The sequence below is a fragment of the Marmota flaviventris genome, chromosome 2, assembly GCF_047511675.1.
Source record: "Marmota flaviventris isolate mMarFla1 chromosome 2, mMarFla1.hap1, whole genome shotgun sequence".
In the NCBI taxonomy this organism is placed as follows: domain Eukaryota; kingdom Metazoa; phylum Chordata; class Mammalia; order Rodentia; family Sciuridae; genus Marmota; species Marmota flaviventris.
This window is the reverse complement of record NC_092499.1, coordinates 89072303-89086211: the sequence shown is the minus strand read 5'-3', so window position 1 is coordinate 89086211 and position 13909 is coordinate 89072303. Positions and strand designations below refer to the sequence as shown.

General features: G+C 42.0%; 1 protein-coding gene across 2 annotated transcripts in view; it reads right to left on the bottom strand.

Moving 5' to 3' along the window:
• Nucleotides 1–8131, bottom strand: part of Bub1b (BUB1 mitotic checkpoint serine/threonine kinase B) — a 58882-nt gene extending 50751 nt beyond the window's left edge. For both annotated transcript variants that reach the window (XM_027925779.2, XM_071607313.1), the window contains exons 1-3: nucleotides 7937–8131; nucleotides 5449–5595; nucleotides 451–510 (exon numbers count right to left, since the gene is read on the bottom strand). In XM_027925779.2, the coding sequence (XP_027781580.1) occupies nucleotides 451–510; nucleotides 5449–5595; nucleotides 7937–7986 (257 nt within the window). In that variant the 5' untranslated portion in view covers nucleotides 7987–8131. The remainder of the gene's footprint in view (nucleotides 1–450; nucleotides 511–5448; nucleotides 5596–7936) is intronic.
• Nucleotides 8132–13909: the final 5778 nt, after the last annotated feature.

The window sequence follows — 13909 nt, the reverse complement described above, 5'->3', positions numbered from 1 at the left end:
TACTAATTCTTGATTTTTTTAAGCAAAAATATCTAAAATGTTGAAGGTATGTTTCTTGAGAGATCCTCAAAGGCACATCCTAAGACTACATTTCCCCAAGTATCCCTAATATGTGCTTCTGGGAAATACTGGGGATAGGGACAGAAAGGTATAGCTCAAAGTTGCATACCCTAAATTGTACATTTCTTCAATATTAAGGGGAACTGGAAGGGTAGCTCAGTGGTAGAGCACTTGCCTTATGTGTGAAGTCCTGGATTCTATCCTCATCACCAATAAACAAACAAAAACCCTCAGGAAGACACACTATGACTATTCTGGGTCTCTGTGCCCCCATACCACTTTCTATTCTGACTATTCACTTTCCATTCCTTACACCCCAATTTTAGAAATATAGTCATAAGAACTTCATCTAATATTTCTGTCACCTTTTTAAAAAATAAAAGCACCCACCTATCCCAAACATCCAGAGGGTCATTTCCAGCATAAAATCGAATTTCAGATTCAAATGCCCTGAAATTTAAGCAAAACATGTTAACACGTGTAATATACATAACAATTAACAAGTGTCGCTTCCATGATCTAGATAACTGTACTAGAATATGAGGGTTTGTTAAACAGAAAGAATAGAAATAACAAAGATGATGACAGGCACAGTGACACACACTTTTAATCCCAGAGACTCTGGAGGCTGAGGCACAAGGAATGTAAACTCCATGCCAGTCTCGGCAATTTAGTGAGACCCTATCTCTATATAATAAAAAATTTTAAAAAAGAGCTGGAGATGTATGTAGTTCAGTAGTTCAATCAGCAGTCCCCGGGTTCAATCATCAATACCACAAAAAAACAAATCAGAAATTCCCGAAATTGATCTATGGATTTAAGAAAATCTAGCAAAATCTCAGCAGACTCTTTACTAGAAATTAACAAGATAATTTTAAAATTTGTTTGGAAAAGCTACACTTGTAATCCCAATGATTTTGGAGACTGAGGCAGGAGAAGCACAAGTTTGAGACCTACCTGGGCTAAAACTTGGTGAGACAGTACAGTCTCAAAATAAATAAGGGGGAGTTCTACTGATTAGCACAGTAGGAAAGCATCCCTGGGTTCAATCCCCAGTGCTGCAATAAATAAATAAATAAATAGATACATACATACATAAATAACATTTGTCAAAAGCTACAAAGTCAACATCAATGCAACATAACAGAGTCCAGAAACAACCCACACATATGTGGTCAATGTGTTTTTTCCCCCCAAGTACTGGGGATTGAACTGAGGGACTTGTACATAACTAGGCAAGTACTCCATCACTGAGCTATATCCTCAATCCTCAAATGATTTTTAAAATTTTTTTAGTTGTAAATGAACACAATACATTTATTTATTTATTTACTTACTTACTTATTTGAGGATTAAACCCAGTGCTTCACACATGCTAGGCAAAGAGCTCTACCACTGAGCCACAACTTCAGCCCCAGTCAAATGATTTTTGACAAGGTCCCCAAAGCAATTCAATAAGGAAAGGGAAAAAAAACTTTCTTTAACAAATGGAGGTAGAACAACCAGACAGCTTCCACATCAGGATAAAAACCTTTTACTCCAACATACACCATACACAGGGATAAATTTAGCATGAATCATACAATTAAACATAAAAGTTAAGACAATGAAATAAGGCTAATAATTATGACTTTGAAGGAGAAAAACATAACAGGACACAAAAAGCACTAGCCCATAAAAAACACGAATTGAATTTCATCAAAATTAAAAATTTTGTGGTTAAAAAATGAACAGAAAATTTAGAACTAGGAAAAAACATCTGCAGCACATATTTGATAAAGGACTTATATAGAGTACATAAAGAACTCCATTATTCAGGAGGCTGAGGCAAGAAAGTTTGAGGCAGTCCTCTGCAACTTAGACACTGATTCAAAATAAAAAATATAAAAGACTGGAAATGTAGCTCAGTGGGAGAGCCCCCCTTGGTTCAATCTCCAGTGACCCTCTCATAAATTAATAATTTAAAAACTGGGCAAAATGTCTGAACAGATGGTGAACAGACTCACTAACACTAATCACCAGGGAAATGAAAAGTATAGCCATAGTGAAATACTACACATCACTATGATGGCTAAAATGAAAGACTGATAACACCAAATAATGTCTAGGGATGTAGCTCAATGGTACATGCCACTGGGTTTAATCCCCAATTCAAATAAATAAATAAATAAAAATCTGAGCATTTCACTGCATGTACACTATACTTAAAAGAAATCTCCAGAGGGCTGGGATTGTGGCTCAGTGGTAGAGCACTTACCTGGCATATGTAAGGCACTAGGTTTGATTCTCAGTACCACATACAAATAAATAAATAAAATTTAAAAATTGCATCAACAAGTAATAAAAATATTAGAAAGAAAGAAATCTCCAGGGCTGGGGATATATAGCTCAGTTGGTAGAGTGCTTGCCTCATATGCACAAGGCCCCGGTTCAATCCCACCACACAAAAAAAGCACCACATAAAAAAAGAAATCTCCAGCTGGGCACAGTGGTGCAAGCCTATAATCCCAGTGGCTTGGTTTGGGAGGCTGAGGCAAGAAGAGGATCAAGAGTTATGAAATGAGATGGACATCATTACCCTAAGTACATGTATGAAGGCATGAATGGTGTGAATATACTTTGTATGCAACCAGAGATTTGAAAAATTGTGCTCTTTATGTGTAATATGAATTATAATGCATTCTGCTGTCATATAACAAATTAGAATAAAAAATTAAAAAACAAAAACAAACAAAAAACCTATTCTGGGCTAGGGATGTGGCTCAAGCAGTAGAGCGCTTGCCTGGCATGCGCGGGGCACTGGGTTCGATCCTCAGCATCACGTAAAAATAAAGACGTTGTGTCCATCGAAAACTAAAAAATAAATATTAGAAAATTCTCTCTCTCTCTCTTAAAAAAAAAAAAAAGTAACAACCTTTGGGACAGGAGTCCCCTGTGTTTCTCCTTTGCTAGCAAAGCAATAAACCTTCTTTTTCCTTTTACTCAAAAAAAAAAAAAAAAAGAGTTCAAAGTCAGTCCTCAGCAACTTAGTGAGGTCCTAAGCAACTCAGCAAGACCCTGTCTCTAAATATAAAAAAGATCTGGGGATGTAGCTCAGTGCTAAAGCACCCCTGAGTTCAATCCTTGATACCAGAAAGAAAAAAAAAAAAGAAATCTCCAGGGCTGGTTCAGTGTTAGAGCACATAACACAAGCTTAGCATTCGGAAGGCCCCCAAAAATACAAATTAAAAGAATCACCAGTCCATAATGACCAACTAAATAAAATTAGGATGAGAGCAATGAGTTGAACCATTCATGTGAGTTTTGATACTATTAACCAAAATGGAGAAGAAAAAGGAAGGTCACTTATGAGAGAAGAGAGAGTGCTTCCTACATTAACTGAAACATTTATCTAATTATCAATAATTCTTGACTATTTACAATAGTGTTACACCCCAATAAACATGAGCTGAAAATATCTACCAAGCATCATAGTTTAGCAACACAATGCACTGTAGAGTATAGATTGTGATTGACTGGGAGCTGCAGTTCACTATTGCTGCCCAGCATCGGAATACAGTTGTACTGCATACACAGAACCCATGAAAATATCAAAGTATGGTTTCAACTGAACACATATTGTTTTCACACCATAATAGAGTTGAAGAATCATAAGTCAAACCATCGTAAATCAAGGAACATCTGTTTATGTTATAGACAGACAAAAGGATAGTTAGAAGAAAGAATTGTCAATAGTTAAGCAATCCTAGAAGATATGAATATGTATTGATACAGAGGGCAAACAACAGAGACTTATGTGAGAAACAGTTGAAAGTCTTCAAGAAAAAGGGGAGAATAATTAGAGAAGTGGAAAAACTAGGATAATGTCACAGAAACCAGGGAAGAACATAAAGAATAAAATACCACCATTTCTGAAACAAAAATCATAAAACATAATGCTTTTAAAGATCCAATGAAAGGCAGGGAAGATGGTACATGCGTGGCCTATAATCCCAGTGACTAGCGCCAATGAAGCAGGAGAATGTGTTCAAGGCCATCCTAGGCAATAGGGAAAACCCCAACTCAAACAAATAAAAAATACCAAAGAAATGAATAAGGATGCTCATTACATTATACCCAAAATTCTAATTTGCCAGTTGGCAGAACTGGTAAAAACAGATATTCTAGTTTAACTTTAAAAAACAAACAAAAAAGCACATTTATCAAAGCATGTATTAGTAGACAAAAGAAAAACCCATAGGTCTTTTGAGTAATGTAAGAGTATTTTTTAGCTTTTATTTTTCCAGAGTTTGTCATTCTTGAGAAATTTTCTAATGAGTTACACATAAAAGATAACAGATTTGCTGGGCACGGTGGCACACACTTGTAATCCCAATAGCTCGGGTGGCTGAGACAGGAGAATCATGAGTTCAAAGCCAGCCTCAGCAATGGCGAGGCGCTAAGCAACTCAATGAGATCCTGTCTCTAAATACAAAATAGGGCTGGGGATGTGGCTCATGGTTGAGTACCCCTGAGTTCAATCCCCAGTACCAAAAATAAATAAATAAATGACACTTCCTCTTAAAAAAAAAAAAGATAGCAGATTCAAGCCATGTGTGCTAGTGCACACCTGTAATTCCAGTGAATCTATAGACTGAGGAGGCTCTCGAGTTCAAGGCCCACCTGGGAAATGGAGAAAAAAACCCTAAGTAAAGTAACTTAGTGATCCCCTGTCTCGAAAAATAAAAATGGTTGGGGAAGTGGCTTAGTAGTAAAGCATTCCCTGGGTTCAAAATCCCAGTACAAAAAAAAGGAGATTCTGGCTAGGGGTTGAACTCATTGGTAGGAAATTTATCTAGCATATTGGAACTCTTGGGTTGGATCCCCAATATTACAAAAAAAAAAAAAGTAGAGTCATTATTACTCAGAATCCAAGGAAGCAATCTCTTTGATTGATTACCATCAATGAATTAATTCTGTTTAAGAGTCCAGAATGGTATAATACTTACGGGAAACCTTGTAACATTTTGCTTACTTTATGTTTATCACTGCCCCCATATAAATTTTATTTTTGTTGATAACAGAGTTTGGGTGATCCACAACCAAATGAAATCCTATAGCCCTTATCTGCACCCCCCCCCAATTATTTATTTATTTTTATGTGGTGCTGAGGATTAAACCCATTGCCTCACACCTGCTAGGCCAGCGGTCCACCACTGAGCCCCCTTGTTCTTAAAATAAGTCCTTGAGAAGCTCTTTCAAGAGCTATTGTATAATAAGTTATTGGGGAACAGATTCTTCAACCACCAAATTTTTAAAAATACTCCTTATGACATCCTTCATGGATCCACACCTGTATTACAGTTACGGATGAATAATGACAGATTGAGCCCAAAGCATTTTACATACCATTTCTGCTGCTGAAGTGTTGTGTTACAGGCAGATTCTTGCTGTGCCAGAGCTTCCTGAAGAGTGGACATAATTCGTCCCTGCCTTAAGGGTTGTACATTTTCTTTACTCAGCTCCCATTCATCTCCTTCCAGGGACATGGCTTCACTGAGGAGGAGGAAACAAAACTATGTCTGAAACCAACACTGATTTATTATAGCAGTAGATTATAAATGTTTTCTGATAAGTATTCATTATCTTTGGGTTGAATATGATGAGCTAGCACATTAGTAGTGTCATAGTGTTACACTTCTAAGCTTCTGAGCCTGTCACCTGGTGTCCAAGTTTATGGCTGTAATATTGCCTAATGGAAGAGGGAATTTGGCAAGGGTTCTGTAGATAGTATTGCAAGAATAAAGTTTATATGGGCACAATGGCACTGGCCTGTAATTCCAGTGGTGACTAAGGCAGGAGGATCACAAGTTTGAAGTCAGCCTGAGCAACTTAGGAAGACCCTGTCTCAAAATAAAAAGGTGCTGGTGATGTAGCTCAGTGGTACAGTGCTTGCCTAGCATAAATGAAGCCTTGGGTTCAATGCCCACTCCTGAGGGGGGTGGAAAAGGAACAGGGTGGGCTCAGTGGCAGAGCTTGCCTAGCACACACAAAGCCAAGTTCATTCCCCAGTACTACCAAAAAAAAAAAAAAGTGGATTATTCTACCGCAATGTCCCAAACTGAGCTAGGCCTGTCCTCTCCCTCTTCCTGCTTTTTCCAAGACCTCCTAGTCTTCCTTCATCTCAAATAAATGGCAATTCCATTTTTCCAGTTGCTTAAGCCAAAAATTAGTACCAGCCTTGTTGCCCTGCTCACTGCTGTCAATCATTAAATCCTGTAGTCTCTCCCTTCAAAATACATGCAGAAATCAATTCTTAACAATCAATAAATTCTTAACATCTCCAGTTTTCAGTCTTGCTCAAATCACCCTCTTCTCTTTCCAGGATTATTTCAATAAGGTCTTTTTTAAAAAAAAAAAAAAAAAAGAGAGAGAGAGAGAGAATTTTTTAATATTTATTTTTTAGTTTTCGGCAGACACAACATCTTTGTTTGTATGTGGTGCTGAGGATCGAACCCGGGCCGCACACATGCCAGGCAAGCACGCTACCGCTTGAGCCACATCCCCAGCCCCTCAATAAGGTCTTAATTGGTTTCCCTGCTTCCATCTTTTCTGCCTTTAGTCTATTCAACACTGCAGCTAAAGTGTTCCATTTAAACCCAAGTCAAAACCAAGCTCAAAACCTTCCAAGGAACCTGGTGCTGTGACGCACACCTGTAATCCCAGCAACCTGGGACAGAAATCAAGTTGCAGGCCAGCCTCAGCAACTTAGCAAAAAATCTGTCTCAAATTGTTTTTCTAATTAAAAAATAAAAAGGGCTGGGTGATAGAGCACCCCTGGGTTCAATCCCTAGTATAGCAAAAACAAAAAAACAAAAAAAACCTTCCAGTGATTTTCTATTACAATCACAGCAAAACCCAAGCCTTTAAAATGTCTGCATCTTCACCTCTTGGGGTTGATTTCCTTCTCTACTATCCTGGTTTACTGTGCTACAATGACACTGGCTTTGTACAGGGCAGCTTCCTCCCCTAACCCTCTTCTGGGGCCTTTGTGCTTCACCCAAGATATAGGCATGACTAGATCTTGAAATTTCCTTCAAGGAGGCGGCCTTGGTTCAAACTTATTTTAAAAAATTTGCTAACTCCCACTCCCAACACTCCCTATCTTTTTATTTATTTATTTTTTTAGTACTACCCACCAACTAATTTTTAATTTCTCTTGTTTGTCTGTCTTGCCCACCATCATCCCTACCCAGAACTTAAGCTTCCTGAGGGTTGGGATTTTTATTTCTTTTGTTTACTGGTTGCACGCAATGCCTAGTAAGTAGTCAGTAAACATTTGTTTTCGGTTAAGAACTCTCGACTTTGCGCTTATCCAGGTATTGTGAATTCCATAAGGTAAAGGCATACTTAATCCCAGCCTAGAACTGGTATATTTTCTTATAAAAGAAAAGCAACAAATGTGCAGGCAAGGGCTTTTTAGATCTCTATGTTATTGGCAAAATGACAACATCTAGTATTAGTTATCTGGAAGCAGTTACTTTACAAATACTTTTGAGTCCTCCCAGGAGCCCGTAAGGTGGCATTAATATGTGCATTTTCCCTATCTAAGACGTGTCCCAGGCAAACAGCTAGCGAACGGTCAAACTGAGACACACAGACGACACTACAAATCGCAAGCTCCTGTGTGGACCCGACTGAGGCCGCACAGACTCCTTCGCTTTGAAGCTGGACGCCAAAGGATTCTCACGTGTGCTCGAACCGCAGCTTCGCCACCCGCTGCGTTGAATCCAACAGGGAGGCGGCTCCGTGGGTCCTCAACGCCGAGCCTCTGCACCTGCCAGGCACCCTCGGATATCGCAGAAACAGCTTCCAGCAGCTTTTCTCCCATACCTACCTAAGAGCTACCCCCTCCTTCGTCGCCGCCATCCGGCGTTCCCGGCTCATGCTCTCGCTCTCGGTCTTTCCTCAGGACCGCCAACCGTCTGGGCTTCCTTCAGAAACCTGCCCCTAGAGCTACCCAAGGGACCAGGGGTGCTCCAGGACAAAAGCATTCACCGAACTCCCTCACAAACCGACCGCCTCACGTCCTCATTCCTAGCCGCCAAGTTTCAAATTTAACGGTCCTGCGTGGCTAACGTGGCCACGCCCCTCTACTCTTCCCTGCTCGCGCCTCTCTCCCAAGGCATTACGGGACTTGTAGTTCATCCCGGATATAGCCCGCGTGATCGCAGTGCACAACGGGAGTTGTAGTTTACAAGATCCATAGCCGCCCAGGTGCAGCAGGCACTACAAATTGTTGCAGGTGAGCTCTGCATCCGAGCTCTAAGGTGGACCTCTGAACCGAGTGAGAGATACTTTAAGCACCAGAATTTCTTTGGCGTTTGGGAAGTGTCTTTGAGTAAATGCATTTGGCCAAACTCTCAGGTGCTGCAGCCTAGTTCTGTAATTCATGGTGCTATGGCTCATTTTGTTTTTTTAACCTTACATTAATACTGTTTTCGCATTACATTTCCTTCCCCTAAGGTGTCACCTCTACAACTCAATTTGCACCACTTCTTCTAAACTATCTTGGAAGAGTACCATTTGTTCTTTTGATTTCAGTCTTTCTTGTAGCCTAGTCAGAAGTTTCATAAACTATGGTACAACAGATCACAATCAGAATGAATCCCTTGATTATTGTGTTAGGGGGAAACAGAAGTAGGTAAGAAAGGGAGACAGAAGAGCAGAGGGTGCTCTGTTGTGAAGTATATCTATAGTACACATCTACCTCTTCTGTATTTACCACTGTCCCGTGAGTTTCCCCACTCAGGTCTTAACTGTTTGGAACTCTATGCAGGCCCATCAAAACTTACCTGTCCTGTGTCTCTCACTTAACCACCATAATGAAACATAGAAATTAAATCATACTGAAATGTGACTAACAGTTAATGCTATTGTGTGGTATTTTCCACATCATGTTCTAAGATGCCAAGAGATATTACAGGGGAATAAGTGTTTTATATTCAATTGTTTCTGAAATGTGTAGTTAAATGAACAGCTCCCTAGGCCCCTTAATATGCCAAAGTGCACCATGAATCTCCAAGGGAAGGATATAGTAACTTCCTATTACTTCTGTAACAACACAAACTTAATAGTTGAAAATGATGCAAATTTATTATCTTATATTTTGATAGATCCAGAATTTGACATGGGTCTCATTGGGCCAACCAAGGTATTGGAAGAGCTTTTTATTTTCTGGAGGCCCTTTGGGAAAATTTGTTTCCAGTTTTTTGTTTGTTTGTTTTTTTGGTACTGAGGATTGAACTCAGAGGTGTTTAACCACTGAGCACATCCCCAGCCCTTTTTATTTTTTATTTTGAACCAGAGTCTCACTAAGTTGCTTAGGGCCTGGTTAAAATTCTTAGGCTGGCTTTCAACTTGTGATCTTCCTGCTTTAGCCTCTTGAGCCACTGGGATTACAGGTGTGCACCGCTATGCCCAGTTTGTTTGTTTCCAGTTTTTTGAGGCATCTACTGGCATCCTGTCTCATGGCCCCCTTCTTCCTTCTTCAAAGCCAGGCTTTCATTGTTACATCTCTCTCTGACACAGACAGTAAAATTTCTTTGCTTTTATAAGGGTTCATATGATTAGATTGGGCTTACTGGGGATAATAGAGGATAACCTTTCCATATTCAGGTCCTGGACCTTAACCACATCTGCCAGGTCCTTGCCACATAAGGTAACAGATTTACTGGTTCCGTGGATTAGGACATGGACATTTTGGAGAACCATTGTTGTATTGTGTGCATGTACAAATTTGTAGCAACAGATTCCACTGTTATGTATTATTACAATACACCAATAAAAAAGTACAAAAAATAGCTATGTCTATCTGTATCAGTGCCTCTTAGATGGATCTAGCTATTGGTCTATGATCTTGCGCTTTGTGTGCATTCTGGATTGTACAAAGGCTGATTTCACTACTTTTATCATCATGGATCATACAAAAATCAAGCTTTAGCAGGCCAAACACTCCAGAGGTGAAAACCTCTGGGTCTCCAGGGAACACTTGGATTGATTGCTTGTTTACTATGCAACCACAGAAGGAGGAGGGACTATTTGGGGATAGGATGAAGCTCAAGGAGGACAGAATTAGGGATGATGGGCCTGTGCCTAGGACCAGAAAGGATACTGAATCTGGAAAAGCAGCATCACCATGCTTGCTAAACCCTAGCAGCAGATCGGCCAATCAGAACAGCATCTACATGTTGAATTTACCAATGATTAGGTATCTTAAGGTTGAAGGACCAATGAGAAGGAAGTATAATTAACCAAACCAACTTGTATTATCAAGAGAAAGGGAAGAAGAGGGTTAAAAGAAGCATTGGCCCAGGACTGGGGGCTGCTTGCTGCTGCCCAGTTGCATCTCACAGTAGCTGTTTCTGACAGGGTACTAGGGAACTCTCTAAGGACCTGGGTTTCTCCCTCTCCAGTTCAATGGAAACTCCTTTCTGGACTATATACTGCTTCTTTTCTGCAGAAGCACCCTACTTTTTATGGTCTTCTGAAAATGTTGGAAATAGCCTGACCTAGAATTTTCACCCTGATACATGTAACAAATGCACATGCTGAATGGGGAGATACCAGTTATCAACTTTTCTGCATCTGGCAGAAGAGAACCTAAAAGTCAGAATAGACCACAAGCTGAGAACATAAGCAATTATATGGCAGGGCTGTTGAGAAACAAGGCAAGATGCAGAGTTAAATAAGTTATCTAGGTATTAGGAAGTGCAAAATTTGTCTGTTTTACTCTAGCATTATCCCAGCTAGTACTGTGTTCTAAGCAGATCTTGAAGAATTTTAGAGAGTTCCCCACTTTTGGTGATTGTGCTTGTTTTACACAAGAAACAAAGTGGCAGTGAGATTCACCCATGGAGGAAGAATAGAGTAGGCTTTGGATGCTGTCAGCTTCTTGTTGCAAGTCCAGTGCTCAGGGCACCAGCAACCTCATCTCTGAATTAAGGGATTCAACCAGTACTCCCATGGGTAAGGTGTGACCCACACATTGATGGGTGGGGCCTCAGCAGGCAATTTTGTTTGTCTTTGAGGAAGAAGAATGGTAAAGGTAGGAGGTTTGCCATAGGTTTGGAAGGAGCTGGAATGGGGAGGCCACATGATATTCATCTTGGACAGTGACCTTCCTTGGCCTGGTCCCGAGGATTTGTTGCCTTGTGGAGAGAGTCCTGTAGACAACTGTCATAGGAACCAGTTCTGTATGATGTGGCCTCCAGCAGTACTGACTTCATGCCAAGGTGCTAAGGGCACGGTATCTCAAGGATTGGCCATTCTGAGAGCACCAAGAGGTCACCTCTGGGGCAGGACATTAGCACCCCATAGCAGGTACCAATAGAGGTCAAATGTTCTCCACTGGCCTCAAAGGGGACAGAATTGAGAATAAGGGGGCAGTGCCTAGGACCAGAAGAGACTATCAAACAAGGGGGCTGGAACAGGAAGGAATCACAATGCCCATACTCTGGAAAACACTCAGAGCCCTTGAGAAGGGTTAGAAAGAGGTCTCATTCAGGGCCACATATAAAGATGTATAAATTTTGCTGCACCCAAGGCTGCCTAGACAAAGATATAAATGGTGACCTGTTCCTGCTTTTTCCATTCAGAGGGGGGATCTTCAAATGTTCGTCTGCCTAGAGAGGCTTTATCTTTCTAATTCACACGAAGCATTGTGTGTGTCAGTTGTGGCCCTGGGACTGAAGGTCCTGTGGAAGAGCTAGTGGAATTTTCATTACTAGTGTTCATGTGACTCCATAGCTCTGAGGCCTGAAGAAACCAGTCACTTACTGCTCTGTCTGTATTGAAGGGGTTGTGGGGATGGCTCCTGGAGGAGGCAATCAGTGTGGGAAGTTGACAGGAGGATGGAGTGCCTGAGAGGTGGACCTGTTCAGGATCCCCTTGCATTTCTGTCAGGCAGGCTTTCTTGCTCCCTGGCTCAGACATAGCCTGGTGTAGACTGTGCAAAGTTGGCTTCTGACATTCTGAGGGGCCCAGCTGCAAGAGGCATTCTTGCAGATCTGAGCCCTGAGTTGAGGAGGTAATTACAGCCTATGGATGGGAGGGATGAACCTCTCCTGCTTCTATGTACAATAGGGTCTTCCCTGTGACAGCTGCCACAGGTGATCATGTTGGGTGTTGGATCTGCTCTGGGCACACACCTCACTGTTGGCCCAAGCCAGCCTGTCAGTTCCATAGCTCCCCTGCTGGAAACACAGGGCGCCAAAGCTTGCAAACATCCCCGCCTCTCTCTCCTTTCCAAGGAAAAGCCAGAGATCAGAGACCCCCAGGCTGGGAGGGAGCCAAATGATTACAAACAATTTAATTTGGCTGAATATGGGAGCTAAATTGGCCACAGATATACGTAAGATGATTCAGAGAAGAATTAAGTGAGTTGACAAGCTATTTTACCCTTGTTTGTGCCTGGACCCTTGTTCTTAAATACTATCCTTTTTTTTTAGGGAAGAAACAACCTGGAGGTTTAGTTTCCAGCTGAAATTGGTCAACATTCTTCCTTTACAAAACAAGATTGGGAGACCATTGGAAGAGCTGAACTGGGGCCCCTTCAAGAGCAATTCAGAGGTGTTGGTAAAGATGGCACCCAGAGTGCTTCTCTTCCGGGAGCTCAGGAAAGATGGCGCCCGGAGCACTTCTCTTCTGGGAGCTCAGGTCCATGACGCACTGAAGGCGCACGAACCATCACCTCCAATCCCTGTGAATGGCGCGAACTTTGAATGGCGAGAACTCTCAGCCAATGAAGAAGTAACAGCCCACTCGCCTTGCTCCTCCTCATCCTGTGTTAAGCCCATAAATATCAATACCCTGTTCCTGTTCGTTCTCTTACTCTCTCCCCCCTCCTCCCTCCCCTCCCCCTCCCCTCCCCCTCCCCCTCCCCTCCCCTCCCCCTCCCCCTCACCTCCCCCTTCCCTCCCCCTCCCCTCCCCCTCCCCCTCTCCCTCTCCCTCTCCCCCTCCCTCTCCCTTCCCCCGCCTCCCTTCTCCTCTGTGACTGGCCATACGGTCCTCCTCCGACAGGTAAACTGTTGTTTTGGCTTGTTGAGTTTACGGAGCTTTTCCATCCTCCTTTACAAGAGGAACGCTTCATGTTTCAGAATCCCAGGCCTACTCCAGGGCTTGAGCATGCCACAGACAAATACCTCAGTTTTTTGAACTTGTGAATCACACAAGCTTCCCTTCTTCTCTGTAGGGATCTTCAGGACATGTTGCCTCTTGGCAGTGTCAATGCCTTTCTTCTAACACAGGCTCCCAGGCCAAAGTAGGGAGAAAAGAATCCAGAGCTAGGCAGTCAGGAAAAATGTCATTTCAGAAAATGTCATCTCTTAACAACCAAAGACAAAAGAAAGGACTGAACACCTCCCGGATCATTCTGGGCCTGTTTCTGATTTTCCATTCAGTCCCCTTTTAAGGAATTATACAAGGTGGTGGGCGTTCCAAGACAGAGGCAGGGATGTTTGCTAGCTTTGGCCCCCCTGTGTTTCCAGCAGGGGAGCTATGGAACTGACAGGCTGGCTTGGGCCAACGGTGAGATGTGTGCCCAGGGCAGATACAACACTGAATGTGATCACCTGTGGCAGCTGTCACAGGGAAGACCCTACTGCACATAGAAGCAGGAGAGGTTCATCCCTCCCATCCATAGGCTGCAGTTACCTACTCAACTTAATTAAAAATAAATAAATAAATAAATAAAGAGGAATTGGACTAGCAGCCAAAGAAGCTAGGTCCAGGAACCCTAGCTCTTCCGGGACCAGTATTCCCCTCACTGGAACATATCAGCCATGGGCCAGGGTGTGTCAGTTTTTATT